Genomic DNA, 25,717 nt, shown 5'->3' with positions numbered 1-25,717 from the left:
GACAGCTGAGGAACGTGGTCGAATCCCAGGTGCGTGAGCAGTGTTATTCCCAAAGCCACGCTTGGAGTGTGGTTTGTGGCAGCTGGGAGCCGCCCCCCCCCCCATCCTCATCAGGCCTGTGAGGGAAGGCAGCCCCCAGGAGGGCAGAGGCAGGACAGAACTGGGGCTGCTGAGCCCAGAGCTTGAGGCCAAGGGAAAAAAACCAGCCTGAGGGTTCAGTTCCCCCGTGCTGCCTCCACCAGGCCCTGCCCTCTCGGTCTGGCCTGGAGGATCAGTGTGGTCTCCTGCGGGTTGTTGTGCTAACCCTGACAAACGGGTTAGCTTCCTTGGTCCTTGTTCCTGTAGGGGAAGATGTGGCTGAATTCAGCTGCTGGGGTCTGGACAAGGTTTGCAGTGGAGAAGAGAAGCTCAAGCGATCTCGCGCCCCGCCCCGCCCCAGCCCGATGTCTTGGCTGCTTCTACAGCTAAAAATGTAAGTAGGAACCGGTGGGTATACGCTCGCGATTTTCCAGTCCCGTAAGTGTTAGAGGGGATTTTCCCATTCGGGGTCTGCTGTATGTAGCGGGTGACAGTGGGACACACAGGTGGGAAGCATAGGAGGAGGAAGGGAAATCACAGCTTAACGCAGAGGCGCCGCCAGGGGCGGTGCAACAGCGCCACCTGCGGGACACAGCCAGCGGGCACACCTGCTCCCGAAGAACTCCAGACCTGGGGGACTTGGTAACTCTCCAGCCTGATAGCCTCATTTTGGGGTGAATCAAGTCAGAGCTGATGAATAACAAGATGGGAAGAGCCTACCAGCCCTCACTAGTAAGACAGGAATGGCATAGTTAAGAGCACAGTGAGTCTGGCCCCAGAGGGGTTTTACAGGAAGCGCACTACTGCTTGGGAAGAAACCTGACACCAAGACGTGGATCAGTAGGGACCGGAAGTCTCAGAGTTTCCCCTGAATGCTTGGGCTAGGGCCCCTGATGGCTCAGCTAAGGTGAACCCTGGTGGGGTCCGCTGCATGCTGCTGCTGCCCAACTTTAGGGCCGGCTACCCAAAACCAAAACCTAATGTCAGGGCTCTGTTCAGTGGGCAGAACTCAAAGCTGTTCTCACAAATCTGGCCAGCGCTCCCCCCAGGAGCCTGGTTGCATTTCATTGACTTGGGCTGTCAGCCAATGGCCTGGCTGCTTGGTTTGCCACTTGAGGATGACAGAGATGAAAGGCACACGCTCTGGCGGCAGCGAACAGACCTTGGCTCTGACAGTCGAGTCACTCCTGTGCACGCCCGTGGTGGGGACCTGGTCTCTGATGAGGCTGGCACTTTTAAGATGCTGATCAACCTGCACTGCCCAGAAGCTCCCTCCCACACCTAAATCGACTCCATTGAACCTTCGACACCTTCTAGGGGCTCTCTTGGTGCCGATGTCCCAGTCTGATCCCCTGACTTAGGCCACATCATTATGCCCTTGAAACTAAGCTGTGTCACGTTTTAGGTTTTGCAGACCATCTGGAGTCTGACATTGGGGTGCACAAAGCTTTTTCTTACAAAAGCTACCCAACAATGGGTCAGTAGTCAAGGTGTGGGTGGACGTTCTACACTCCCTACCGTCCGCAGCATCTGAGTGCCAAGGGCCGGAATGGCCTCCTCCAAATCATCCCAACCTCCGTACCTCCTCCTGGTCCACAGACCAGGCATCCTGGTCACTAAATGTGGCTGTCCCCTGAAGGTGTTCATCTCCTCCTGGTCAGCCATCTCTTGAGTAATGATCAGGATGAAAGGAGGGCTTTCTAGACTTGTTTTGAAAATTCAAGATTCTGCCCTAACCATTCCTTGCTATGACACTTCTCTCCCTCCCCCCATCCCGTGGCTACCCCAGGCCATCCTGGTTGCAGCCAAAAGGGAGCCTAGGGAATTCCAACTTAATTCTGGTTCAGTCACCAGGATTCTCTTCATGGACTGACATAATTCTAGATCATGAGGACAACGACCATTCGACTGAGGGCACTGCTCTCCGGCTCCCTCACAGTGGCTCGTGTGCTGTGGCGGGTTGAACAATGGTCCGCAAAGACAGCCAGGTCCCAATCCTTGGAACCTGTGAATGTTACTTTATAGGGAAAAAGAGATTTTGCAGATCTGATTAAGTTACAGATCTTCAGATGGGGAGATTATCCTGGGTTATCCCAGTGGGCACTGCATGGGATGCCAGGTGTCTTTATAAGGAGGAAGCAGGGAGGGGGTTTTATTAGAGAAACCAATGTGACAAAGGGAACAGGGACAAAGAGGTTTGAAGATGCCACTAAAAGACTGGACTTGAGATGAGGAAGGTGATAAACCAGACACATTTCCTGGTTCCTGCTGGTTGTGGGTACTGGAGTGGGTTCTGCAAGGTCAAGACCCAGGTTCCACCTGCTTTCTGATAGTTTACACATTGGGTGTGGTATAGACACATACTGAAAAAGCCAGCCAGCCAAACTGTAGGGGCAGCAAGAGGGGGTAAATGCAGGGTACAACTTGCTTGAGTGTAGGGGTGGAGAGAGGTCTGCAGAGGGCTAGGTTTGCCAGAAGCGAGTTTTGAAAGGCTGCTGGAGATGGAGGACAGAGGCAGGTTAGAGGGAAGGGTTAGAGAGTGCTGGGAATGTTCCTAGTACTGTAGGTAATAGGGTATTTGGAAGGAGACACCAGGTGAACCACTTCAAATTATCCACTCACTGAAAAACTATTTGGGTGCCCGTGTGTCCGGTATCGTGTTGGTCACAGATGGTCCCACATGTGGGAGTGGGGCGTGCGAAGGGAACTGCCGTGAGAGCCGCTGTGCCCGAAGCACGAGGACCAAGGGGCAAAGGATTGGACAAGCCGGCTGGCAAGCAGGGGCCGGATCCTTCAGGGCCTTGCACGCCGTGGCTGGGGGCTTGGATTTTATTCTGAGGATTTTTCTTTCCTTCTGCAACAGCCTTAGGAACTAGGCCGTTTTATCCCAATTTTACTGACGAGGGCGATAGGGTTGGGAGGGGACAGGGTTAAATAACTTGTTCCAGTTCACCCTCAGCTGCCGGCGAGGGGCGGGACCAGGTCTTCCAAAGTCCGCCGTTTCGGTGGCCGCCCACCCCGCCGGCCTGCCGAGGCCCTGCGCCCACTGAGCATGCGCCGCCGGCCTACGGAAGCCGGCAGGGAGGGGGCGGGGCCGAGGCTGGCGGGCGCGGGGAAAATGGCGGCGGCGGCGAACGGGACTGGAGGGAGCAGCGGGATGGAGGTGGATGCAGCAGGTAACGGGCCTCGCGGGGGCGGCCTCTGGTGACGCCCCTCGGGGAGGGACGAGGCCCCCCTGGACTCCCGGGAGGAGTCAGCAGGCGGGACGGCAATACCGCCCCCTGGACTAACTTGCGGGAGGGATGTATGGCTCCGGCTCTGCCGTCTCCCGCTCGCAGCTCCGGGGCAGAACGTGCGGCCCCGACTCTCACTCGCCCTCCTTTTCCTCCACCCTCAGTAGTCCCCAGCGTGATGGCCTCCGGCGTGACGGGGAGCGTCTCCGTTGCTCTTCATCCCCTCGTCATTCTCAACATTTCAGACCATTGGATTCGCATGCGCTCCCAGGAGGGGCGGCCTATGCAGGGTGCGTGTTCGGCGTAATTCTCCCACCTCCTCTCCTTGATCACCTCCCCCAAATAGGGGTCTTTGGCCTTTCCGTTCCGGAGTCCGGTTCCCCCTCCCCCAGGTCACCGTGTCTCCAGCATTCGGTTCACACTGACCTCGACCCTTGGGCCGTAATGATGAGGGACAAGATTCCTAATCTCGTGTTTTATGTGTCGTTCTCTCCCCCCAGTGATTGGGGCTCTGATTGGGAAGCAGGAGGGCCGAAATATCGAGGTGATGAACTCCTTTGAGCTGCTGTCCCACACGGTGGAGGAGAAGATTATCATTGACAAGGAATATTACTACACCAAGGAGGAGCAGTGTGAGAGGGGAATAGACCTGGGGAGGAGGAGTGGGAGTAAGAAAAAAGGCAGAGTGGGGAAGATGGAGAGGGTTGGGAAGAAATAGGAGAATGGGACAAGAAGGGGAGAATGAGGAGAGTAGCGGAAAGGATCTCAGAAAAAAAACACATTTAGATATTCCCTGCAAAGACAGTAAAGGATGAGAGTAGAAGGGATTAATTATTGTGAATTGAGCCAGGAGTTGAGTGGGGAGGGGAGAAGCTGATGAAAAATATACCAGGAGCTTCCAATTAAGGGAGGGTGATTTAAAGAAATTCTCTGTGCTCTGGCTCTTTCTCTGCAGTCAAACAGGTGTTCAAGGAGCTGGAGTTTCTGGGTTGGTATACCACTGGGGGGCCGCCTGACCCCTCCGACATCCACGTCCACAAGCAGGTACATGTGCTCACAATTACGTGCTGGAGCAGAGCACGAGGGTGAGGGAAGGGGGAGAGATGAGCTTTGACACGTCCACTATCCCCTCTTCCAGGTGTGCGAGATCATCGAGAGCCCTCTGTTTCTTAAGCTGAACCCTATGACCAAGCACACAGATGTGAGTAATACCCCGTGCCTCTTTCATCCTCCTCCCCTGGTCCTTTATGACATCTCTGTTGGGTCGAATCTTCCACCTGAAGTGAATTCTCCCAACAGTAGCTGTGTGCCTTTGCATTAGTCATTGAACCCCTGAACTGCTTTTTGTCTCCCATGTGAGATGGGGATTATCCTTACTTCAGTGGGTCCTTGGGGAGATTAGTTGGGAAAAATCTATTGTGGAAGAGCCAAGCCCAACTGTTGGCCGGTGGTAGTCAGGTGCGCTCGCTGTCAGTGAGAGCTGTCTCCTTTGCTTCTTTCCAGCTTCCCGTCAGTGTTTTTGAGTCTGTCATCGATATAATCAATGGAGAGGTAATGCCCTACCCTTCCACCCTCTGATTCTGCTCCTGGCCTTTCCTGCTTCTGACTCTGCCTTGGTGCCCTGTAGGCCACCATGCTGTTTGCCGAATTGACCTACACTCTGGCCACGGAGGAAGCTGAACGCATTGGCGTCGACCACGTGGCCCGAATGACAGCCACAGGCAGCGGCGAGAACTCCACTGGTAAGGAAGGCTGGAGGGGCTTCCTTGGCTGTGGCGCTGGGAAGTCCCGCCATGTGCCTTTTCCACCTGGCTTGTTCCCGTCCCCCTGCAGTGGCCGAACACCTGATTGCGCAGCACAGCGCCATCAAGATGCTGCACAGCCGGGTCAAGCTCATCTTGGAGTATGTCAAAGCCTCTGAAGCAGGTGGGACAGGGTCTCCCTGGCATTCATACCACTTTTCTTCTCCCTCCTGGGGAGGAGACAGCTTCCACACTAACGCAGTCCTTTTGTGCCTTTAGGGGAGGTCCCCTTCAACCATGAGATCCTGCGGGAGGCCTACGCCCTGTGTCACTGCCTCCCAGTGCTCAGCACGGACAAGTTCAAGACAGACTTCTACGATGTGAGTGTGAAACCCAGGCTGGGGAGGTGGGGCTTACGGGCATCTCCGTATGCAGGACCTGGGACGGTCTGCTGTTCCCGGGGCAACTGGTCCGTTTCTTCCAGCAATGCAATGACGTGGGGCTCATGGCCTACCTTGGCACGATCACCAAGACCTGCAACACCATGAACCAGTTCGTGAACAAGTTCAACGTCCTCTATGACCGACAAGGCATCGGCAGGCGGATGCGGGGGCTCTTCTTCTGAGAGGGTACTTGAAGGGACGACGCACAGGTCGGACAATGGTCCCACAGGGGAGGGGTGTCTCAGTCCCGTTAGAGAAACCTCCTGTCGATAATAAAAGGGGAGCAGCCCCTCAGCACCCCTTCCAGTGGCTCTGTCCTCTCTGTTGGGCACCACACAGCTTTCTCAACTTGGATCTTAAAAAGAGGCCCTCGGTTCCAGCCTCGCTCAGGCACGACAGCCTGCAGTGATGGGGCGCTCACTGCCACTTGGGGTGACCCCATGTCCGGTCCGGTGGATGCGTCTACACGGAGCCAAAGGCTGCTGGCTTCCACCGCAGCAAGCTCTGTTCTCTGAGGTCTCCCTGGGACAGCAGTGCAGAGACCAGCCCTACGCACTTGACCGATGACCGTTTGTCCACGCTAAGCGAGTTTGTCTTTTCTGGATAGCCCCGAAGTTCTGACCGTACGGGCACTGTTCATTGCCAAGGAAGAGGTTTCTCTCGTTGCTAATGCTCACTGAGTGCTTACGACAGGGAGACCTACACCTGACCCGGGGGGCGCCTCACCCCTCGCAGGCAGAGGCTCTGGTGGCCATACTAGAGGCCAAGCGCGAACATGGGGACTGGTACTTGTGGCCATCTGTGTGAGGTGTCCTATCTCCCTGTGCCAGCCTCTAGCTCGCTGTCCCTCACCCCCGAACAGAGCTTTAGAGTGGGAGTTGGGGACGAGGGAAGGTCTGAGCTTTGAGGCATTTTAGGAAGTAGAAAAGGAGAGCTGTTGGCTTGGAGTTTCTGCAGTTCGTACTGGCGCGCTCTCTCCAGAGCCGGGGGGCACAGTAGGACCGAGAAGGGGACTGGAGCGAAGATCCAGCTTCCACGTCATCTCGGCACAGCGGGACTTAGGCTGGGGATGCAAGGAGTAACAGTACCTGGCAGGTAGAGTGGGCGCCTTACTTGCTGAATTCATGGGGTGGACGGGATAAGACATGCACGAAGGAACAAGGTAAGAATCTAGAAAACTCCTCTAACACCCTGTTTGAAGAGATCAAAGCAATCTGCAAACACTTTATTGGCAAAAAGAAGAATAAAACAAGTGCAGCTCAGGAGAAAAGGAGGGGGTCCTCCTCTCTCCTCAGAGGCATCATGAGCTCTTCCAAGGAACGGGTAAGTCAGCACATGGAAGGAACTCGGAGTAGACCCCAGCGTCGCCCAAGCCGGATGGAATCAGACAAATGTGATCCGCGTCCGGGCGGTATTAACCTGCCAGACGTTTAACTCCTCGTACTCATCTAGAGCCGCCTGGAACTGGGCAGGAGTGAAGCCGCGGGACACGCAGCGCTGCTCCGCCTCCGCGAACCGCACGCTCCGGCCCTCGGAGACCAGCTCCCGCACGGTGGCAAATATCACATCCGCCGGCCTCTGGGTCCTGAAGGGAACAGCGGGGGTGTGCGCGCTCAGCCCCCCGAGGCAGACACCACGCGCGTGTGGACGCAGAAGCCCCGAGGTTGAGTAGCTGGGGCGGGAAAGCCCAGCCCCGGGCGGCTCACCTGGCCGGCTGCCCCTTGTCACCCAGCAGGGAGTCCTTGGACATCTCCATGAGCCTTATGGCTTCGTTCACATCCTCCTTCTCCACCGTGTCCACCAGCCGCAGCCGCGCCTGCGGGGAAGGGAGGGAGAGATGGGCACGGAAGGAGGGGATGGGACAACATCGCCCCCTGCCCCCCAGCTCTAGCTTTTAGGAGGGCGGCCCCGAAGACGCAAGGAGAGCCCCCCGCCCAGCAGCCGCAGTGCGGGGCCGGCACTGTCAGACCGAGACAAGTGCAATGCGCGGGCAGCGTCCAGCAATTGCCCAAGTCTCCGCCTCGCAACGCTGGCCAGTCCCGGGCTTCCGCTGTCCTGTGAGGGAGACCAGACCCTTCGGAGCTCCCCTGGGCTCCCCAGCACGACAGACAGAGCAGGGGGAGCTTGGCCAAGAAGGTGACTGGCAGAGGTCGCGTCCCCGGGGCTCGGGAAGTGCTGGCTCAGCAGTAGGTCAGGTAATCACGCTACCTGCACGAACAGCACTTTGGAGCCCCCGGGACCAAGGTCCAGGGTGTGCAGACAGAACTGCAGGTTTCTAGCAAGGATCTAGGACACGGGGAGCGAAGGCGACCCCCTCACCGCCCCCCCCCACGAGGCTGGAGAAGCGGGAGCCTGCCTCTCCCTCCGGGGACGCCGTGCGTGCCCTACCGGAGCAGCAAGTACCCACAGTGCGGTAGCACGCAGGACCGCTATCTGCACTGTCAGCACTTTAGCACCGGCAGGGCCTGAGCGGGAGGGAGGCGGCCGCGGGCGCAGCAGGGCGGGCTGCCCGGGGAGCGTCGGAACGGCCCCCCGCCAGCGGAGCGGGCCCGGGCGCTCACCAGAGCCGTGGACAGCCGCAGGATGGCCAGCAGGGTCCGCGCCGAAGTGTAGGTGGCGTCCTTGCTGGCCCAGGCCTCCCGCCGCATCTCCACGTACGCGGCCGTGATGTAGTCGGCCAGCGACTCGGGCACCGCGGGCTGCTTCTCCCGGCACATGGCGATGTACCGTCTGCGGGAGACGAGGTTCGTGGGAAAGCAAGGCTGGGAATTTTCCATTTAAGCAAACACTTGGGGGATGGGGAGGGGGCACTTTCAAGTAGGAAAAACAAATTCACTTGAGCATCACTGGTGGTGGTCTCCAAATAGCACATTACAAATGATTTCTAGGGAGTTCTCAGAGAAAGGATTTTATAGAATAAGTCCATCTGTCACAAGAGATGGTCAAATCCCCTCTCCTGAACCTAGGATGGGGGGCGGGGGGAATACACTTGGCCAAGGGGAGAACTGAGGGCTCGCTGGGGCCCCTCGGAGCCAACAGATCAGATACGGCGAGCAGCACCCAGCCACTGCTGACGTCGGAACCTGCCTCCACCCCAAGACAGGCACCTGGTGAGAAAGGGGCTGATGCCAGGTTCTTCTTGTGAGGCCACAGGGTGGTAGTGAAAAACCCCCGTCCCAGGAGACACATACACAGCCCGAGCTGCTGCCACACGGGGGGGCAGGTCGAGCACCCTGGCCTTGCCCCAGCTCTCCTACCTCATCAGCTTCATGTCCAAAGGCTCAAACTGTGCTGGGGGCTGGCGGCTGTGCTGGTGCACGTAGGTGATGTGCTGGGCCAACCTAGCGAGAGAGGAGGCAAGCGGACACGTCTTCCTGGGGGCTACACACCCCGTGCCCCGTCCCACCCATGCCCCAGCTCACCATCCCTTCACGGCGCGGCAGGGAGGCTCTCCCAGGAAATCCTCACTAGGGTTTTAGTCCTGACCCCCATCCCCTGAAGCGCCGTGGACTAGCTCCCGTGTTAAGAGGAGAAGGCTCTGGAGTTCCCGCCAGCAGGGTACTGGAGAAGTTTCCACACCTTCTCCCTCCCTCCAGACCCTCGGGGTGCGTGCCCTGGAGGGCTGAGCTCCACTCACCGTAGATCATTGTCCCGGTCAGGCCGGTCCTGGATCAGCCAGAGGAGATCAAACCGGGAGAGCAGCGCGGCAGGAAGCTGTATGTTCTGCTCCAGGCTGCGGCGAGGGTTGTAGCGCCCGTAGGCAGGGTTGGCGGCAGCCAGGATGGAACAGCGGGCGTTGAGCGTGGTGAGAATGCCGGCCTTGGCAATGGAGATGGTCTGCTGCTCCATGACCTCGTGGATGGCCGTACGGTCCGCCTCGGCCATCTTGTCGAACTCGTCGATGCAGCACACGCCCTGGTCGGCCAGCACGAGGGCGCCACCCTCCAAGGTCAGCTCTCCGCTCACAGAGTCCCTCAGCACAGCCGCCGTGAGCCCCACTCCCGAGGAGCCCCGGCCCGTGGTGTACTGGCCTAAACGGCAGGATCAGGAAAAAAGCAAACACGCTGAGGAAAAGAACAAGGGAAGAAGCAAGAATAGGGCAGACGTGAGGCCCGCACTGGAACCGCTCTACCGACCCACCAGGTCCAGGCCTTCCTGAGACAGCTGAAAATTGAGTGTTGGCACCAGAACCACCTCCCATCCCTGACCCCCCAAGGCACAGGGAAGCATGGGGGCCCCACTGTCTGGTACATTCACTGCTCCCTGGGTTCGGTTACTCACTGCGGGGTGCCAGGCGATCGATGTAAGACAGGAGCTGAGACTTGGCCACACCGGGATCCCCCATCAGGCAGATGTTGATGTTGCCTGGAAGAAGGGTTGAACCCCCAGGTAACCTTCCCATGCAAGTTGCCCAACAACACACACTCTTGAGATCCTTCCCAATACCCGTTATTTCTTCTCATCCCTCCGTGTCCACGAAGCCCAGATGCTGACTCTTTTTCTCTGTGACACAGACGTCACAGATTTGATCAGTGTCACAGAACACCGGTCCTTGACATCCTGGCTCCCTCCCAACCGCCCCCTCATCCCCCCCTCACCTCTGATCTTCATGCCCCGAGGAGACTGGTCCACCCCTCCCACCAGCAGCAGCAGCAGGGCCTTTTTCACGTCTTCGTGCCCGTAGATCTCCGGAGCAATGGAGGCCGCCAGCTTCTCATAGAAATCCTCCTCTGTGGGACAGTTGAGAGTACTTGAGGGTGGGATTTGGGGTGGGGGTGGGTGCCAGGAAGAGATTCCCGCTCCCAGGCTCCCCAAGGCCACTCACCTGCAATCTGCCTCAGCTCTTCCCTGCTTAGCTCTCCAGCCGCAGACTCCTCGTCCTCATTCTTGTTCATCTTCACGACCCGATGGGCTTCCAGGTAGGTCTCAGAGAGGAGACCCTGGGGCAGGAAAACACCAGGGCAGAGATGAAGGCCCTTTCGCTCGCCCGCTCACCCGACTCCCTCAGCAGGTCCTGACAAAAGCCTCTGTGTTACTTCACCATTGACGGTTCTCTCTGCGGGGACAGCGGGAGTGGACAAGGAGAAAGAGAAATCTTTTCCTCCTCCTTTCAAGCCCCTTTCTTACCTGTACCACCTGCCGGAACCCAGTGCGCAAGATCGGCAAGAAGATGCCAGTGACACTGACGTGGTCCCCGGGCTGGGCGATCCGTGTGTTCTCGCCTTCTACCAGCACAGTGATGCTACGAGGGAGGTTTCCCACGGGCACTTGGTCGCTCTACAGGGGACAAGGCCCACGGGCAAGGAGGAAGGAACACGAAGCCTGTGAGGACCTCATTTTCCGGGCTCAGGCATCCCACCCCCTACTTCTCAGCCTCAGACGAGCCAATGGAAGTGAGCCCGAGATCTTCTTTGCTCCTTCCTAACTCAACTAGAAATAGAAAGTTCAGTTTAAACCTCCCTCCTGCTCTAGGTGACCTCCCTGCCTCAGCCTCTTGTTCTTTCTTCCTTCCACTGAGTGCAGAACCTGAGGGGACCCCCGGCTCCACCTTCCCTGGGGCCACGTACCCCAAACTCACATGTTCCTGCATCTTCATCTCCTGGAACTTGATGAATTTGGAGCCGCGCGTCTGCAGATACAGCCGCCCTCCTGAGCGGTTGGTCTGGCACTCTTGGCTCGGGCACATGATCAGAGGCATGAAAGTAGGGGACTGGATCTGGGAAGCGAGAAAGGAAAGCGGAAGGAAACGGAGTCCGTTACCAAGTCAACACTTCCTGCTCACAGTACACACCACGAACTGGAAACAAGGTCTTGACCTATCCTAAGCTGATAATAAGAACCAAGAACACAAAATGGATGAAAAGAACACTACAAACCGGAAAAAAAAAAAAAGACGTGAACACAGTCACGTTTTACAATGAACACAACAAATAACACAAACATCAGCAGAGAAAACTAATTCTGGGGGAAACCACTACCAATTAAGTGCATTCCTATTTCTTGCTCCATACATACCGGCTGGTAGGTCTCCGCCCCACACTGGTCACACGTATAAGTGGCCACCACCATTCTGGGTTTGACTTCAGAGACACGAGTGACAATTCCACGCACAGTGACCAATTTCCCCACAGAGTCAGCCCGTACTTCCCGGATCACGCGAGGCTTGTTACTGCTTGGGCCTTGAAAATACAGCTCACTAGGGGTAAAAAAGGGTCATGAGGAAGGTCCTGGAGAACAAATTCCCACACGCTTCCCCCTGAAGCCACTCACAATCTGCGCATGAGCTCAGGAGGGTACTGGTTCTGCGGGCTTCGGGCTGCCCCAGGGTCTCGGGTCCGCTGCTCCATCATCAGCCGGTGCTCGATGTAAACATCCAGAACATCTTTGTTTACCACCTTAAAAAAAAGATAGAGGGGGCGCCTGGGTGGCACAGCAGTTAAGCGTCTGTCTGCCTTCGGCTCAGGGCGTGATCCCGGCGTTATGGGATCAAGCCCCACATCAGGCTCCTCCGCTATGAGCCTGCTTCTTCCTCTCCCACTCCCCCTGCTTGTGTTCCCTCTCTCGCTGGCTGTCTCTATCCTGTCGAATAAATAAATAAAATCTTAAAAAAAAAAAAGAAGATAGAAAAACGAATAGCAGGACGAAGTAAGGAAAGCTGATAAAGGGCACCACACAGAAATTACTGCCCTCTTTCTGCCAGCTCAGAAAACCACCAGTACCTGAGAAGCTTCCTGAAAGCAACCTGTTCCCTGCCCTCCGCTTTTCTGCAACCGCTCACCTCCCTCTCCTTGTACTGAGGCAGCAGCTCTTGTACGGCATCGGCGAAGAGGCTCGCGTAGCGCCTGGCGTTCTCACAAATCGAGTCCACCAACTCGGGGTCATCCTCAGCTACGTCGTCTAGGTCTACGTACATTGCCACTTGCTCCCGATGAGCCAGTCGAACCTGCGGTAGGGAAGAGACAGCAACAGAGCCACGTTTACCCTGCTGGGCAGCATCCGCCACCCACAAGGGAGAGAGCAGCGGGAGACTCGCTTCTCAGCACTCAAAAGACAGCCTCCAAACTCCTAAAGAACAGTCTGATCTTATGCGTGTACAATTACATCCACTTACCGGATTAAATACATCGCTGAAGGGGTCACCCTAGAGCATATATCTAACGAAATAAACCAAGCCACCTCTTACAGCTCCTTAAGCAAGCACCCCTTCCCTCCACTTTATCTTAGACTCACCAACTGGTTCCCATACTTGAATTGCTTCTTGCCAAATTCATCATCCTGATAAAACTCTTGTAGGAATTTCTTAACCTTTTCTGGAAGGAAAATGTAAAATCACGAGAATCAGTCTTCCAGATACTTTACCGCGAACCCCCTTGATATAAATCTAAAAAACTCACTTTCACTTACAAAACGTATGAAGGAATCAGTTTACATGAACATCTAAGTAAGCCTTCGTAATTCTCCCCAAGTAGGGCAGAACTCCTAACAAACCTGTTCTGACCTAAGGAAGGAGAAGGGGCCCGGGCAGTTAAGACCATTACCCAAACCCCCCGCCCCAGGAATTCCAGTCTCTGTCTTAAAAATCTCAGGACTCTTTCCTAAAGACCTCCCACACCCCGCCACACACTCCGAGCTCAAGGTTCTCAGCTTTTCTTCCAGGTGTAAGATTTCCCCTTTTCTTTCGGTCTCCCCAATCTCTCCACTAGGCCCGTCCACCACCCCACCCCCTCTCCCGCCACTGCTTCCGCTCTTAGTAAACAAAGAAGCACATGGGCCCAGATGCAGCCGCCTCACAGCCCGGGATTCCTCCGCCCAGGGCGGGAGCCCGTCCGGCGATTGGCCGGCTCGTTCAGGGCCACTCCGTCCAACCCCACCACCTCCTCTCTCGGGCTCCCGCGAAGGCCCCCAGTTCCAGGCACGCCCCCACCCCGAGCAGCTCTTTCCAAGGCCGCCGCGCGGAAGGACACTGTTTACACACGACACTCCCTCCAGCGACGTCGCGCAACTTCCGCCCGCCTTCACTTCCGCTTGGAGGTTGGCCTAAAATGGCCAATCCCGGCGCGCAGCGGCCCGGGCCCGCCCGCCCCCGGGACTCCGGCGCGTCTCCGGAGGACGCGGGCGCTCCGAATGCCTAAGGGCGCGGAGGAACGCGGACCCAGGGTGCCCGTCCCTGAGGACGCAAGCCCTTAGACAGGGTCTCCTGAGGTCTAGGTCTCTCCCGGGCAAGACCCTTCCGTCTGGGGCCCCCAGTCCGGGTGTCCCACGCCCCCCCGCCCGCGAACCCCCACTCCTTCCCCAAACAAGATCATCGGCTCTTCTCCGACCTCGGTGGCCCGCGCCCCTCCCAGGCACCGTCTGCCTCTGCCCCGCCGCCTCCCGACCCTGCCTCTGGCCTCGCGCGCCGAGTCCGGCCCCCGAGGACGCCGGCTCACACCAACAGGTGTTGGCTGGGAGGCTTCCCGCGCAGGACGTTCCGCCCAAGTTTGCATACCCTCACCTTTCTCGAGCACGTAGTCCTTAACTGCCATCGCCCGTGTGGCAGCAGTTGGCAGGTTCAAGGTTCTCACTCCCCGGACAGCAGAAAGCGTCCGCGCGGCGGGCTATTGCCGACCAACCGAAATTGGCGCGAAACGTCGCGCCCCACGTGACCGCCGCCGCTGCGTTCGGGCCTATCAGAGAGGAGGCCCTTCGCCCCTCCCAGTCGCCCGCAGGCTCCAGCCTCGACCAATCATCGGGCGAGCCTGGGCTGAGTGACGGGGCAGCGGCGCGGGCACCTGGAGGGAAAGGCGGAGTGGGGCGGGGCGGGCGCCGGGTTTCCCGCGGTCCGAGCTGGCAGGGGCGGAGGAGAAATTGCTCTTAAAGGGCCAGGCTGCGCGCGTCCTTTTGTTCCGGGGCCGCAGGGCGGGGCAGGCCCAACTTTCGCTGTCTCCTTGCTTACTCTCCAGAACCGCCATGATCTCCCAGTTCTTCATTCTGTCCTCCAAAGGGGACCCGCTCATCTACAAGGATTGTATCCTTGACCTGCGGGGCGGGAGGGGAGCCTGGGTGGGAGTAGTGCCTCAGAGCCAGCCTGTGTCGCCGACTCCTTAGCTGTCCTTCCACCGATCAGTCCGCGGGGACAGTGGCGGCCGCGATGTGGCCGAGCTCTTCTACCGGAAGCTGACGGGACTGCCCGGAGATGAGTCCCCGGTTGTCATGGTAACCAGTGGCGGGGCTTCGCGTAGGCTCCCAGCGGGCGGGGGTGGGAGGCTGTTTCCCTGAGAGCTTCTGCTTGGGGGAGTACCTTCTGCCAAATCATCCGAGCGACAGTTTCTCGAGCGCTAACACTATACCGGGCACAGCCCCGCCACTCCGGGGTAGGTACTGGGGGGCTACCTCCGCTGACACATTAGGCAGCTGGGCCCCGGTGTGTGTGGGGGGGTCCTCGCTCGCCCCAAGGCCCACCGCTAGGAAGTCTCGAGGGCGCCGAATCACAACTCTCTTCCTAACGCTCTCTTCCCCGCCTCTGCCTCAGCACCACGATGACCGTCATTTCATTCACATCAGACACAGCGGCCTCTATTTGGTGGCCACGACTTCAGAAAACATTTCTCCCTTCAGCCTCCTAGAGCTGCTCTCCCGGTGAGGAGGGCGGGGCTGGGTACCTGGGCGCGGGGATGCGACCGTGGGAGTGTATGCACACTCCGTCCTGTTTCTCAGGTTGGCCACTCTCCTGGGTGATTACTGTGGCTCCTTGAGCGAGGGGACCATCTCCCGCAACGTGGCTCTTGTCTACGAACTCCTGGATGAAGTGCTGGTGAGGGCCGGGGATCTCCCCCACCGCACCCCAGGCCCTGCAGATGTGTGCTGTGATGGGGAGCTGAGTCCATTCATTTTCACCCCTTTCCTCCGCTGACCATCCAAGGACTGTCCTTCCTCTGCCTGCAGGACTATGGCTACGTACAGACCACGTCCATGGAGATGCTGCGGAACTTCATCCAGACCGAGGCTGTGGTCAGCAAGCCCTTCAGCCTCTTTGACCTCAGCAGCGTTGGCTTGGTTAGTCAAGGGAAAGAGGAGGAGGAGGAGGGTTGGTGGGTAGTGTCTAACCTGAAGATCGTTGCTTTGGGTGCTTTCCAGTTTGGGGCCGAGACGCAACAGAGCAAAGTGGCCCCCAGCAGTGCAGCCAGCCGCCCCGTCCTGGCCAGCCGCTCTGACCAGGTGAGGGCGGGCGTCGTGGTTTTGGACCCTCTGATTTTTTTCTGGGACACCAGAGATGGAGATCCTGGCATTGTTAGATGTGGATAATTCCTTTCCTTACGCGTGTCCCCACCCCAGGGTCCTAGCCTCCACTGCCCTGTCCTTTCTGCCTGTCCACTTTAGAATACAGGCTGTTCTGCCTCCAAGCGTCCAAATCCCCTCTCTTCCTCAGAGCCAAAAGAACGAAGTGTTTTTGGATGTGGTCGAGAGGTTGTCTGTGCTGATAGCATCTAATGTAAGTTTGGGCCCCCAACCCTAGAACTGAGGACAGATGGCATTTGGGAAATGTATGGGGAGGTGGGTGTCGTCCCTGGGCCTTGAGCTCTCTGCCATTTTTAGGGCTCGCTGCTGAAGGTAGACGTGCAGGGAGAGATCCGGCTCAAGAGCTTTCTTCCCAGTGGCTCTGGTGAGAAGTCTGCAGGCTTGGCCGAGGGTGGGCTCTGGGACAGGCTCTTTGGTGCCGTTTGGTGGTATCTGGCAGCCTTTTCTGGCATTCTTTTATCTGACAGAAATGCGCATCGGCTTGACCGAAGAATTTTGTGTGGGGAAGTCAGAACTGAGAGGTGAGAAGAAAGTAGGTCTCCCTTTCCTACGTAGAGGTCACTGCCAGAAGTTGCGTGGAACACAGAGACAGGTTCTCCCCCAGCTCTTCCCTGCTGCTCTCCTGTTGCATGACGTGGGTTCCAAGAGGAAACTTTCTCTCCGTCCAGGTTACGGGCCGGGGATCCGTGTGGATGAGGTCTCATTTCATAGCTCGGTGCTTCTGGAAGAATTTGAGTCTCATCGAATTCTGCGCCTGCAGCCCCCACAGGGCGAGGTCAGGATCGGGCTGGCCTTGCACGTTCCATCCACCATGGGGAAGGGAGTTAGTTCAGGGGCGAGGAGACCAAACTGACCTCCGTTCCTGTCTGGTCTCAGCTGACTGTGATGCGGTACCAACTCTCAGACGACCTCCCCTCCCCGCTCCCCTTCCGGCTCTTTCCCTCTGTGCAGTGGGACCGAGGCTCGGGCAGGTGAGACCATTTCCTGTTCCAGAACTTCTCTGAAGTCTAAGCCAAGACAAAGATGTTCCCAAAACTCATTATGGAGGAGTGATGGTAATAGGGTACAAGTCAGAAAAAGACACCCTCCCCTCAACGTGGACTCAGCTCTTAGTGGATTCGCTGGGGCACGACCCACCCAGCAGCCATGCACAGAGGCCCTGGGGGGGGGGGTGGATGGTGAGCTGCCAGCCAGTAACACTTCCGTGCCCTTCCACGCAGGCTCCAGGTTTACCTCAAGTTACGATGTGACCTGCCCCCAAAGAGGTACGAGCGGGGGTTAGCCAAGCCTAGTTCTGTTACGTGGGGTAGGACCCAGGGCCCACATACCTATTGCTCCCGCCTTCAGCTGCATCCACCGGCTTCGGAATCCTGTTCAGTTAGAGGCAGGGGGGCTTGGGAAGGGGATGGGGTAGCACTTGGGCTGAACCCTGGCTGTGATGCTAATGAAGAGTGGGAACTGGTCACTCACTGCCTTCCAGGGACTGACTCTGTTCCTTTTTTCTTTGTAGCCAAGCTCTCAATGTCAGGCTGCACCTTCCCCTGCCGCGAGGGGTGGTCAGGTTAGTGGGTGAGCTGCAGGGGCTTGGGAGGTTGCACCAGCTTTCCTGGACAACAGGGTGGCCCTGGGAAGGGTGGAACTGGCCTGCCCCAGGAAGGCAGGACTGAGCGCAGCGCCTCTCCAAATTCCAGCCTGTCTCAGGAGCTGAGCGGTCCCGAGCAGAAGGCAGAGCTGGGGGAGGGAGCCCTTCGCTGGGACCTGCCTCGGGTTCAGGGCGGCTCCCAGCTGTCAGGCCTTTTCCAGGTACAAGCTGCTTCCTCTCGGAGACCCTCTCCTCCACCTGCACGTTCAGCCCCACCCCGCCCCTCCTCATGCGGTGGGCCTCCCTGCCCTCCGTCCTCTCTGGGCCTCAGTACCCATCCCCGGCCTCTGTCCCTTACAGATGGATGTTCCGGGCCTCCCTGGGCCTCCTGGTCAAGGACCCTCCACCTCGGCCCCTCTGGGCCTGGGCCCCGCCAGCCTCTCATTTGAACTTCCCCGGCACACGTGCTCTGGCCTCCAGGTTCGCTTCCTCAGGCTGGCGTTCAGACCCTGTGGCAACGCCAACCCCCACAAGTGGGTGCGACACCTAAGCCACAGCGATGCCTATGTCATCCGGATCTGAGGCTCCCCAAACGAGGACACAGGCAGCAAAGATGGTCGTCTGTGGAGCTGGAGAGGATGATACTGTCTTTTCCACCCTTCTGGCCCGTGGCGATGGATCTGGCTGAACAGTCCTGAGTCCTGGGAGTCCAGGAGACCAGTCCTGGTCGACAAGTTCGACCTTCCCGTGGCACCGGACACAGGAAGGGCTGAGGTGGATCAGAACTTACAAATCAAACTTTTATTCTGAGGAACTGGCTGTACAATATCTAAAAAAAAGTAACACGGAGGAAGCAAACTATTATTTCCTTCCACCCCACCTGTGTGTGTGTGTGTGTGTGTGTGTGTGTGTGTGTGTGTGTGTGTGTATGTGTCGGGGACAGAACACTGGCAGGTGTGCAACGGCATTAAGGCGCAGGCTGAGGGGAGCCAGATCCGGGGGGCTGGGAGCCGTTAGCTTTTGGAGTCCCTGGAGCTGGAGGGGGGCTATCCCCAGCTTCCTGTTTCCCCCCACAGAGGGCACTGCCTCCAAGCGGGGAGGGGGCAGAGGATGGGGGAGGGGCTGGAGAAGGATGGGAAGCAGGGCCTCCTTTGCCCTCCCCTGTGGGGGGAAGAGAGACCACGATGTACTTCTGGACACTGCCGGGCCCAGAGGGAGCAGTGCTGGGGGGTGCGGTGGTGGCTGTGGAGACCAGCTTGACGATGGGCTGCACGCTGGGGACAGTGGTGGTGACGGGAGAGGTAGTGGTGGAGCCTGAGCCGGGGGCTGAGGTGCTGAGGGACAGGACCTGGGGGAAGAAAGGAAAGGCGCAGCCTGGGGGAGGAGTCACCTGCTCAGTGGGACAGCTGGTAACAGTTCACGTGCTCAGGAGCCTCGAGGCTGCCGTATCGAGAGCCATGCTCGGGATGACCAGCCGTGGCCTCGCGGGCCTCCTCCAAATGCCCCTTCCTGCTCCTGTCTTTGGGCCCAGAGGGAAGTGGGCTCTACTCTGGAGCCCCCCGGGTACTTGAAGGTAACCCTGGTCGTGCTCCCCACCATCCCTGGTCCCACGAGGCTCCCAGTACCTGCTGGGTGGAGGAGGCGCTGGAGGAGGACATTACAATAAACTTGGTCGGAGGAGGGGACGGCTGAGGTGGGGCAGCGGCTCGCGCGGACACCAGCGTCTGCACGGGCAGTGCGATGGAGCCTGGGACCTTCAGCAAGCCAGGGGTCCGAGGGCCGGGCTGCGGGGCCTGGGAGAGGGTCAGCGTGGGCCGGGGCTGCACAGACAAGAGGCGAGAAGAAAACATCAAAGTCTAAGAAAAGGAAGGGCACCTGTTGCTGCTCAGCGGGTCTCACTGGGGTTGGGGAATCCTCCACTAAGGGGGCCAGACTCCCCCAACACTGCTGAGAGGGCCCTGTGTTTTCCAAAAGTGAGCTCATGTCTGAGTCCCCCCCCCCCCCCATCCCTCTTCTTCACCAAACCCCTCCTCCCCCATCACGGACCTGAGTGATGGTCAGAGTGGTCCTGTTGACCTGCTGAGCCTGCAGAGCGGCCTGGGCCCGGGCCTTGACAACGTGGGAGCAGAGGAGGGGTCCGAGGGACCCAAATTCTGCCCGGTAAGCATCTTGATTGTCAGGTGGTAGGCGCAGCTTTGCCAGAACAGGGGCACAGTGTTTCTGCGGAGAAAGCAAAGACAAGCCAATAGGTGGGGGGCTGGGCCCCTCAGGAAGTGTGACCGGTAGGGGGTGAGAAAGAAAGCACCCCAAATTTCAGTATGTTCCTGGCACAGGTCGGACTGCTGGGACAGCCGTGTGTGTGAGGACTGCTGGCTTTTCTTCAGGAGAGAACAAGCACCCACTGGTGTGACTGGGTGACTCGCTGAATACACTGGTGATTTCTAAGGGGTGGCTGGTCCACAGGGTGATGCCTTGTACGAAATGGAGCACAGTGACGTGGAAGCCTCGGGCAGTCCCGTCTAGGGCACGTCCTGGGCTGAGACTTAGGGCCTCTCATTTCCTACTTAACCTCTTGGCGCCTTGGTCTCCGTCTGCACAACAGTATTGGACTCTGAGCGTACGAGGCAAAGACGGGATGAGCAAATAAAAGACAACCATTGCCTGCTGAACATTGTACCCCTGTGTGTGTGTGGGGGAGTGGGAATGGGAAGAAGGGGGAGGGCAGGCATGGGCGCTCTGGTCACCAGGAGGAGGCTTTGCACGTGGTCAGCTCCGATGCGGTCGATGTTGCTCAGCACGGGGCCGTCCAGGACGCTGCGGATCCGCTCCCCCTCCTGCTGCAGCCGTGGCAGAATCAGAGTCTTGATCACCTGTCGGAAAGGAAGGAGAGAAGCCAGGAGTCCTAGGTCACCACGGGGTCTCCCGGGTAGGGCTCTTGCCCACTAGGACCCACGATACCTCCTTTCCCCCAGGGCTCCCCCCGCCTCCCCGCGGGGGCCTCACATCGTGTCCCAGCTCTGCCAGGCCTGCGATGGAGCCATAACGTGTGGTCCACGGAGTCTTCTCGTCCACCCAGCTCTGTAAGGGGAAGGAAGAGAAACCCGGGTAAAAGGGCCTGAGAGACTAGCTGTTAAGGACCAAGTCTCATGAACACACTTTTGCTGTGGGTCATGAAGACATGATAGAGAGAGCCCGAGTTTGAGGCCCTGTCCCTCTGCCCTGTGTTTTCAGTGTCCCTTTCCTCTCGCCACACTGACCCGCCCCTGGCTTGGCTGAAGCTCTTCGTCCTGGTCACCACCCTGGGGTGCAGATGTGAAACTGTTTACACTCCTCGTTCTTTAAGATTTATTTATTTGGGGGGGTGGGCAGAGGGAGAGAGAGAACCTCAAGCAGACTCCCTGCTGACTGTGGAGCACCAGGGAGCAGGGAGGCTCAATTCCATGACCCCGAGATCATGACCTGAGCCAAAATCAAGACCCGGACCCCCAACCGACTGAGCCACCCAGGCGCCCCTACACTCCTCATTCTTGCTCACCTTGGTGAAGGTCTTGGTGATCCGGGACTGGATGTTGTTAGTGGTCGTGCTGAAATGCTTGCAGATCTGGGCCACGAGGCGGGCAGCAAAGTCCCGGAGTGCCCAGTGATTGTCCACATCTGGCCGCAGGCACAGCTGTCTGCTCACAATGCAGGTCATCACCGCCGGAATCAACTCATGCACCTAAGGAAGACGCGGCGAGCTGGCAGATTCTGACGAACAGCTTCCCGGCGGTGGCAGCAAGGTGCCCGGCCCTGGGCGGAGAGGGGAGCGGGCAGGGGTGCTCACGTATTTCTCCAGGTACAGCGTGGGGTTGTCCATCAGCGCCTTCACCATGCGCATCAGGTAGATGAGCAGGGCCAGGTTGTTCTGCACCACGTTCACACGGACCTGTGGGAGGGGCGGCGGGCGGTGAGACCCTCGGATGAGCTCCCCCGCCGCCTCCTCACTGCCCGGAACCTCATCCTAGGTCCTGGCCGTCTGCCTCCTCACCCCCTCCGAGATGAAGGTGCTGAACCGTGGCAGCATCTGGTAGAGCCCCGGGTCCGTGGCAATGCTCTGCAGGGCCTCCTGTGGGGGGAGGGAGCGAGTGACGTGGGGGCAGAGACCGCAGACAGATCCGTGGGACTTCCGGGAGAAGGGAGGCCGGGATAAAAGCGGGTCAGGGGCGCCTCACCGCTCTCTTGGCCTCACAGGAGCCCACACAGGCTTCAGTGATCTCCTTGTAGTACAGCTGCTGCTCCACAGACAGCTCGTGGATGCTTCGCGGCTTCAGCCGCAGAGGGGCGCCCTCCAGCAGGGGTGGCGCCTTCTTCTCTTTCCCTGGGTGAATTGGGAAGATGGGTTTGAAAACAGGAGAGGCCTTGGACCAGACAGACCTTTGCTCCCCACCCAGTGAGACCTGGGGCCTGGCTCCTCTCAGGGCTCTCCAGCCACAGGTCTCACCCAGTGCCCAGACCCCAGCCGTCTCACAGCTCGCCACGTGGCTTTGCGGCAGGAGTCAGGAGAGGCCTGGCCTAGCAGTACTGACCTTTGCCGTCAGCTGGAGCAGCCCCTTGACCTTTGCCTTTCAAGGGTCCATCTTCCTCCTGGCCTGGCTTTGCTGACTTCAGGGGCTCCGTGGCCTCAGCCTTCTGCTGCTCTTTGGGAGCTGGTGGCAAAGCAGTCACAGCAGGAGTGACGAGAGAGGCAGGGGATGGACAGGAAGGAGAGGGGAGGCGAGACAGAGAGGGGGGGGCTCTGGGGATGGACAAGGTTACCTGGGGGTGGATTCTCCGGGATAGCTGGCTGGCAGCCTTCAATGCTCAGCCAATGAGCTGCGAGGAAAGAAGGTGTCAAGTTGAATGGCTGGACATGGACACCGAGGAGTCACTCCACACTAGGAACGTCTTTTCTGTCCTGTTCCCACTTCCTGCAACTCACCAGCAATCTCACGCAGTGGGCTTCTCCACTTGTGACCCCCACCCCCTTTCCCTCCTCCCCGCCACCTTGCTCTCCCCACCCCAACCTTTGAGGCAGACGTCCAAGGGCACTCGGGGCAGAGGGGTATTGATGATGTCGCTCAGATCAACCTCCTTCTCCTCGTAGAAGTAAAGCTCCCGGCCCCCACCAGAGGCGAAACGGAAAGGAATGAACTCCTGAGCATGGAAGCCATACAGTGGCTGTATCAGGAGAGAGAGAGACACCAGGATGAGAAGGGAGCCTGAGGAGGCACGGCCGAAGGCAGGTGCAGCATCTGGGAGGATGGGTCTCGCCACCCTGCCCCCACCCTGTCCTGTCTCCATCACCTCGACGTTCTTTAGCTTCAGCGCGTAGTCAATGTCACTGGTGGTGAGCTTCTGCCGCTTCCCCATGTGCATGAACTTCAAGGCATCCTGGCGGGGAGACAGACAGTCACCAGCCTGACAGCCTGAGGAAGAAGGGGGCCTGAGCAGCACCCGATTGGACACAGGGCTGGGCGGACGGGTCAGGTTACCTGGGCGATCTCCTTGATGCGGTAGCTGACCTCATCGGTCAGCAGCTGGCAGGTCTCCTCCTGAATCTGCGCGATCCCCATCGACTCGGCCACCACCTTCATCGACTCCGAGGGCAGCACCGTATTGCTGAGCTTCAGCTTCTTCTCCTCGGCCATTCTGCAGCCCCTCTTTCCCTCCCCCAAAGAGCGATACCCCAGGGTGGAGAGATGGAGACCCTGGCAGGGGGACGGGAGACGTGAGTCAGCTTAGGGTGTAACAGAAGCAGGCAGCAATCCGATGCAGTGCGACACAAGGACTGAGCTCGGATTCTGTGCCCGGTGCTGTGCAAGTGAGGCACAATGAATGGACGTGGCCTTGACTGAAATCCTGGTCCTCGACGCCCTAGCTGGGCTATCTGGGCAAATCACTGACATTCTCCCAGCTCTGGGGTTCTTCCCCTTATGTGGGATGTGGGAAAGGCCTTGTTTCCTAAGGTTGTTTCGCAGGAACTGTATACCTTCATCTCTCCCGCCCCTTCTTGCACCATTATTCGTGCTTGACACAAACGTGCAGTAACGGTTAAATACAACGCTCCCACTCTGAGCCTACACACCCGTTCAACTGAACGTGACGAAAAAACACACAACCATCCCGACCAGTTCTCACTTTGAATTCACGGCCGTGAACCTCAAACGAACCCCTCATGCTGCCGGGCAATCGTACTACACCTTCCTACACTCAGATACCTCCTCCCTTCCTCACTTCAGGCCATCAGAAGAGACCTCCACAGAGTCCCACCATATCCACCAACCTAATAGCCCCCGCGCCCACATCCTCTGCCTTCCCACCCGTTACTTATTTATTTCTTTATTAAAAGATCTTATTTATTTGACACAGAGAGAGAGAGAGCGCACAAGTAGGCAGAGCAGGAGGCAGAGGGAGAGGGAGAAGCAGGCTCCCTGATGAGCAGGGAGCCCGACATGGGATCCCAGGACCCCGGGATCATGATCTGAGCCAAAGGCAGACGCTTAACCGACTGAGCTGCCCAGGCGCCCCCCCCAACCTGTTACTTTAAATATTTTATTTTTAAGAAGGTAGGTTCCATATGCAGCACGGAGCCCATTATGGGGCTTGAACTCACGACCCTGAGATCAAGACCTGAGCTGAGATCAAGAGTTGAATTTTTGGGTTGCCTGGGTGGCTCAGTTGTTAAGTGTCTGCCTTTGGCTCAGGTCATGATCCCAGGGTCTTGGGATGAAGCCCTGCGTTGGGACCCCTGCTCAGTAGGTAGTCTGCTTCTCCCTCTGCCCCTCCCTGCTGCTTGTGCTCTCTCTCTCAAATAAATAAGTAAAAAATCTTAAAAAAAAAAAAAAAGAGTTGGATGCCTAGCCACCCAGGGACTCCCTACCTGTTAGAGAAGCCGCTTGTGTCCCTCACCAACTCCCAACACTTCCTCCCTACATCAGACCAAGTTTTCAACCTACCCAGTCATTCCTGCCAGCCTACAAAATGGACTTATTCCTCGCATCTTCAGAAAACAAAACGGTGGTCTAGCTGTACAATGGAATAGTATTCAGCCTTAAAAAGGAAGGAGATTCAGACATGTGCTATGCCATGGATGAACCTTGAGGACATTATGCTGAGTGAAACAAGGCAGCCACAAAAGGACAAATGGTGTATGATTCCACTTGTATGAGGTTCGTAGAGGAGTCAAATTCATAGACTCTGCAAGTGGAACTGGGTTGCTGGGGGTAGGACAGGGAAGAATGGGGAATTAGTGTTCGATGGCAACTGAGATTCAGTCTTACAACATGAAGAGTTCTGGTAGGATGGATGGTGTGACGGTTGTATAACGATGTGAACATATTTAATCCACTATACGGGATACTTGAAATGGCTCAGAATGGTGAGCTTATGTGTATTTCTCCACAATTACAAATATAAAACATTTTCTTCATTCCACTTTCTTGGCAACAGATACCGTGTTTTTTGGCTCCTCCTTGCAACCAAACTCCCTGAAAGTTATCTTAACTTTCTAATTCTTCTCCTCTCCTCTCTTGCACCTACTCCCAGCAGGCTTCTGACACCACCAGGTCCCCAAAACCATTCATCAAGGTCGCTGATGACTCCACATTGCCGAATCCAAGGTACACTCTCTGTTCTCATCATACCTGACCTGCCAACAGCACACACTATAGCTGACTACTCCCTCCAGAAAACTCTTTACTCCACTGCCTTCCTCTGGCTTTCCTCCTACCTCACTGGTCACCCCCTCTTGGTTTCCTTGACCAGTTCTTCCTCTTCTCATCTGCCTAAGGATGCTGCCTGAGCTCGGTCTTTCCTTTTCTTCTGTAGCTACACTCACTCCCTTGATGACGTCAACTACCCTCAATTTTCAATATTACTTATAGGCTGATGGTGGCCAAGTTTATATCCTCAGCCCAGAACGTTCTTCCTAACACCAGATTTGTATATCAAACTGTCGACTTAAAATCTCTTCTAGAACTGAACTCTTGATCTCTCTCCCCACCTGCTCCATTTTTCTTCATCTTCATGGCAATGCCATCTACCCAGGCACTCACTCTATATGTGAGCCCTCACATCAAATCAGCCAGGTGATCCAACCTGATTCCTCCACTCCCACTGCATGGCCAAGTCACCACCATCTCTTGCCTGGCTAACTTCAACAGTCTCCTGACAAGGTCTTCCTGCTTCCACCCTTGCTCCCCACATCTATTCCCAACATAGCAGCCAGAGTGATTCTGTCAAAATATAAATCAGACTGGGTCATTTCTCTGCTCAAAAACCTGTAATGGCTTCCTGTTTACCACAGAGAAAAATCCAAAATCCTAATTACAGTCTGTAAGGCCC

At 57.4% G+C, this 25,717-nt stretch overlaps 4 protein-coding genes across 13 annotated transcripts in view; 2 read left to right on the top strand and 2 right to left on the bottom strand.

The window, feature by feature from the left end:
- Positions 1 to 368: 368 nt before the first annotated feature.
- COPS6 (COP9 signalosome subunit 6) lies at positions 369 to 5,798 on the top strand. Of its 2 annotated transcripts, none has more exons than XM_044390155.3 (10): positions 369 to 472; positions 3,476 to 3,601; positions 3,812 to 3,943; positions 4,267 to 4,355; positions 4,450 to 4,512; positions 4,815 to 4,862; positions 4,939 to 5,053; positions 5,145 to 5,237; positions 5,333 to 5,433; positions 5,538 to 5,798. In XM_044390155.3, the coding sequence occupies exons 2-10, from the start codon at positions 3,490 to 3,492 to the stop codon at positions 5,676 to 5,678; spliced, it is 894 nt and encodes a 297-aa protein (XP_044246090.1). In that variant the 5' UTR covers positions 369 to 472; positions 3,476 to 3,489; the 3' UTR covers positions 5,679 to 5,798. The 2 variants fall into 2 exon arrangements, with proteins under 2 accessions (XP_044246090.1, XP_026371946.1); XM_026516161.4 differs by lacking the exon at positions 369 to 472 and adding an exon at positions 3,116 to 3,254.
- An 892-nt stretch (positions 5,799 to 6,690) lies between these two features.
- Positions 6,691 to 14,393, bottom strand: MCM7 (minichromosome maintenance complex component 7). 4 transcript variants are annotated; one of them, XM_026516152.4, is made up of 15 exons: positions 13,991 to 14,393; positions 12,727 to 12,806; positions 12,275 to 12,439; positions 11,767 to 11,891; positions 11,512 to 11,692; positions 11,075 to 11,212; positions 10,624 to 10,773; positions 10,322 to 10,436; positions 10,095 to 10,226; positions 9,778 to 9,861; positions 9,134 to 9,527; positions 8,754 to 8,837; positions 8,058 to 8,226; positions 7,203 to 7,312; positions 6,691 to 7,081 (listed from the first exon to the last, which is right to left on the bottom strand). In XM_026516152.4, the coding sequence occupies exons 1-15, from the start codon at positions 14,019 to 14,021 to the stop codon at positions 6,880 to 6,882; spliced, it is 2,160 nt and encodes a 719-aa protein (XP_026371937.1). In that variant the 5' UTR covers positions 14,022 to 14,393; the 3' UTR covers positions 6,691 to 6,879. The 4 variants fall into 4 exon arrangements, with proteins under 4 accessions (XP_026371937.1, XP_026371941.1, XP_026371938.1 ...); XM_026516156.4 differs by lacking the exon at positions 13,991 to 14,393 and adding an exon at positions 13,421 to 13,468; XM_026516153.4 differs by lacking the exon at positions 13,991 to 14,393 and adding an exon at positions 13,121 to 13,189.
- Positions 14,394 to 14,399: 6 nt separating this feature from the next.
- AP4M1 (adaptor related protein complex 4 subunit mu 1) lies at positions 14,400 to 18,234 on the top strand. Of its 2 annotated transcripts, XM_026516159.4 has the most exons (15): positions 14,400 to 14,503; positions 14,603 to 14,691; positions 15,008 to 15,114; positions 15,193 to 15,289; positions 15,421 to 15,531; positions 15,613 to 15,693; positions 15,905 to 15,967; positions 16,072 to 16,138; positions 16,242 to 16,295; positions 16,443 to 16,549; positions 16,651 to 16,745; positions 16,995 to 17,039; positions 17,285 to 17,335; positions 17,466 to 17,577; positions 17,717 to 18,234. In XM_026516159.4, exons 1-15 carry the CDS (start codon positions 14,446 to 14,448, stop codon positions 17,936 to 17,938), a joined length of 1,359 nt encoding a protein of 452 aa, XP_026371944.1. In that variant the 5' UTR covers positions 14,400 to 14,445; the 3' UTR covers positions 17,939 to 18,234. The 2 variants fall into 2 exon arrangements, with proteins under 2 accessions (XP_026371944.1, XP_026371945.1); XM_026516160.4 differs by lacking the exons at positions 15,008 to 15,114; positions 15,193 to 15,289.
- Positions 18,139 to 25,717, bottom strand: part of TAF6 (TATA-box binding protein associated factor 6) — a 13,780-nt gene continuing 6,201 nt past the window's right edge. For 3 of the 5 annotated variants that reach the window (XM_057315216.1, XM_044390144.3, XM_026516158.4), the window contains exons 2-15: positions 22,867 to 23,082; positions 22,679 to 22,765; positions 22,399 to 22,552; positions 22,151 to 22,207; positions 21,922 to 22,041; positions 21,568 to 21,713; positions 21,384 to 21,461; positions 21,180 to 21,281; positions 20,892 to 21,074; positions 20,360 to 20,434; positions 20,101 to 20,226; positions 19,403 to 19,576; positions 18,982 to 19,176; positions 18,139 to 18,704 (exon numbers count right to left, since the gene is read on the bottom strand). In XM_057315216.1, the coding sequence (XP_057171199.1) occupies positions 18,324 to 18,704; positions 18,982 to 19,176; positions 19,403 to 19,576; positions 20,101 to 20,226; positions 20,360 to 20,434; positions 20,892 to 21,074; positions 21,180 to 21,281; positions 21,384 to 21,461; positions 21,568 to 21,713; positions 21,922 to 22,041; positions 22,151 to 22,207; positions 22,399 to 22,552; positions 22,679 to 22,765; positions 22,867 to 23,022 (2,034 nt within the window). In that variant the 5' untranslated portion in view covers positions 23,023 to 23,082 and the 3' untranslated portion in view covers positions 18,139 to 18,323. Of the gene's footprint in view, positions 18,705 to 18,746; positions 18,876 to 18,981; positions 19,177 to 19,402; positions 19,577 to 20,100; positions 20,227 to 20,359; positions 20,435 to 20,891; positions 21,075 to 21,179; positions 21,282 to 21,383; positions 21,462 to 21,567; positions 21,714 to 21,921; positions 22,042 to 22,150; positions 22,208 to 22,398; positions 22,553 to 22,678; positions 22,766 to 22,866; positions 23,083 to 25,717 lie in introns of all 5 variants that reach the window. The other 2 variants (XM_044390145.3, XM_057315217.1) reach the window with 2 other exon arrangements.

The sequence above is a fragment of the Ursus arctos genome, unplaced genomic scaffold (genome assembly GCF_023065955.2).
Source record: "Ursus arctos isolate Adak ecotype North America unplaced genomic scaffold, UrsArc2.0 scaffold_2, whole genome shotgun sequence".
Classification (NCBI taxonomy): Eukaryota; Metazoa; Chordata; class Mammalia; order Carnivora; family Ursidae; genus Ursus; species Ursus arctos.
Note: the sequence above shows the minus strand (reverse complement) of the source record. Positions and strands in the feature narration are given on the sequence as shown.

Coding starts and splice junctions, on each gene's coding strand:
- AP4M1 (XM_026516159.4), top strand. CDS start 14,446: ATGATCTCCCAGTTCTTCATTCTGTCCTCCAAAGGGGACCCGCTCATC. Junction 14,504..14,602: donor CCCGCTCATCTACAAGGATT/GTATCCTTGACC, acceptor TCCACCGATCAG/TCCGCGGGGACAGTGGCGGC. Junction 16,296..16,442: donor GGGGAAGTCAGAACTGAGAG/GTGAGAAGAAAG, acceptor CTCTCCGTCCAG/GTTACGGGCCGGGGATCCGT.
- COPS6 (XM_026516161.4), top strand. CDS start 3,131: ATGCGCCGCCGGCCTACGGAAGCCGGCAGGGAGGGGGCGGGGCCGAGG. Junction 3,944..4,266: donor CTACACCAAGGAGGAGCAGT/GTGAGAGGGGAA, acceptor CTTTCTCTGCAG/TCAAACAGGTGTTCAAGGAG. Junction 5,054..5,144: donor CAGCGGCGAGAACTCCACTG/GTAAGGAAGGCT, acceptor GTCCCCCTGCAG/TGGCCGAACACCTGATTGCG.
- MCM7 (XM_026516152.4), bottom strand. CDS start 14,021: ATGGCAGTTAAGGACTACGTGCTCGAGAAAG. Junction 11,892..12,274: donor CTCAGTACAAGGAGAGGGAG/GTGAGCGGTTGC, acceptor CTTTTTTTTAAG/GTGGTAAACAAAGATGTTCT. Junction 10,774..11,074: donor AGATGAAGATGCAGGAACAT/GTGAGTTTGGGG, acceptor TGTCCCCTGTAG/AGCGACCAAGTGCCCGTGGG.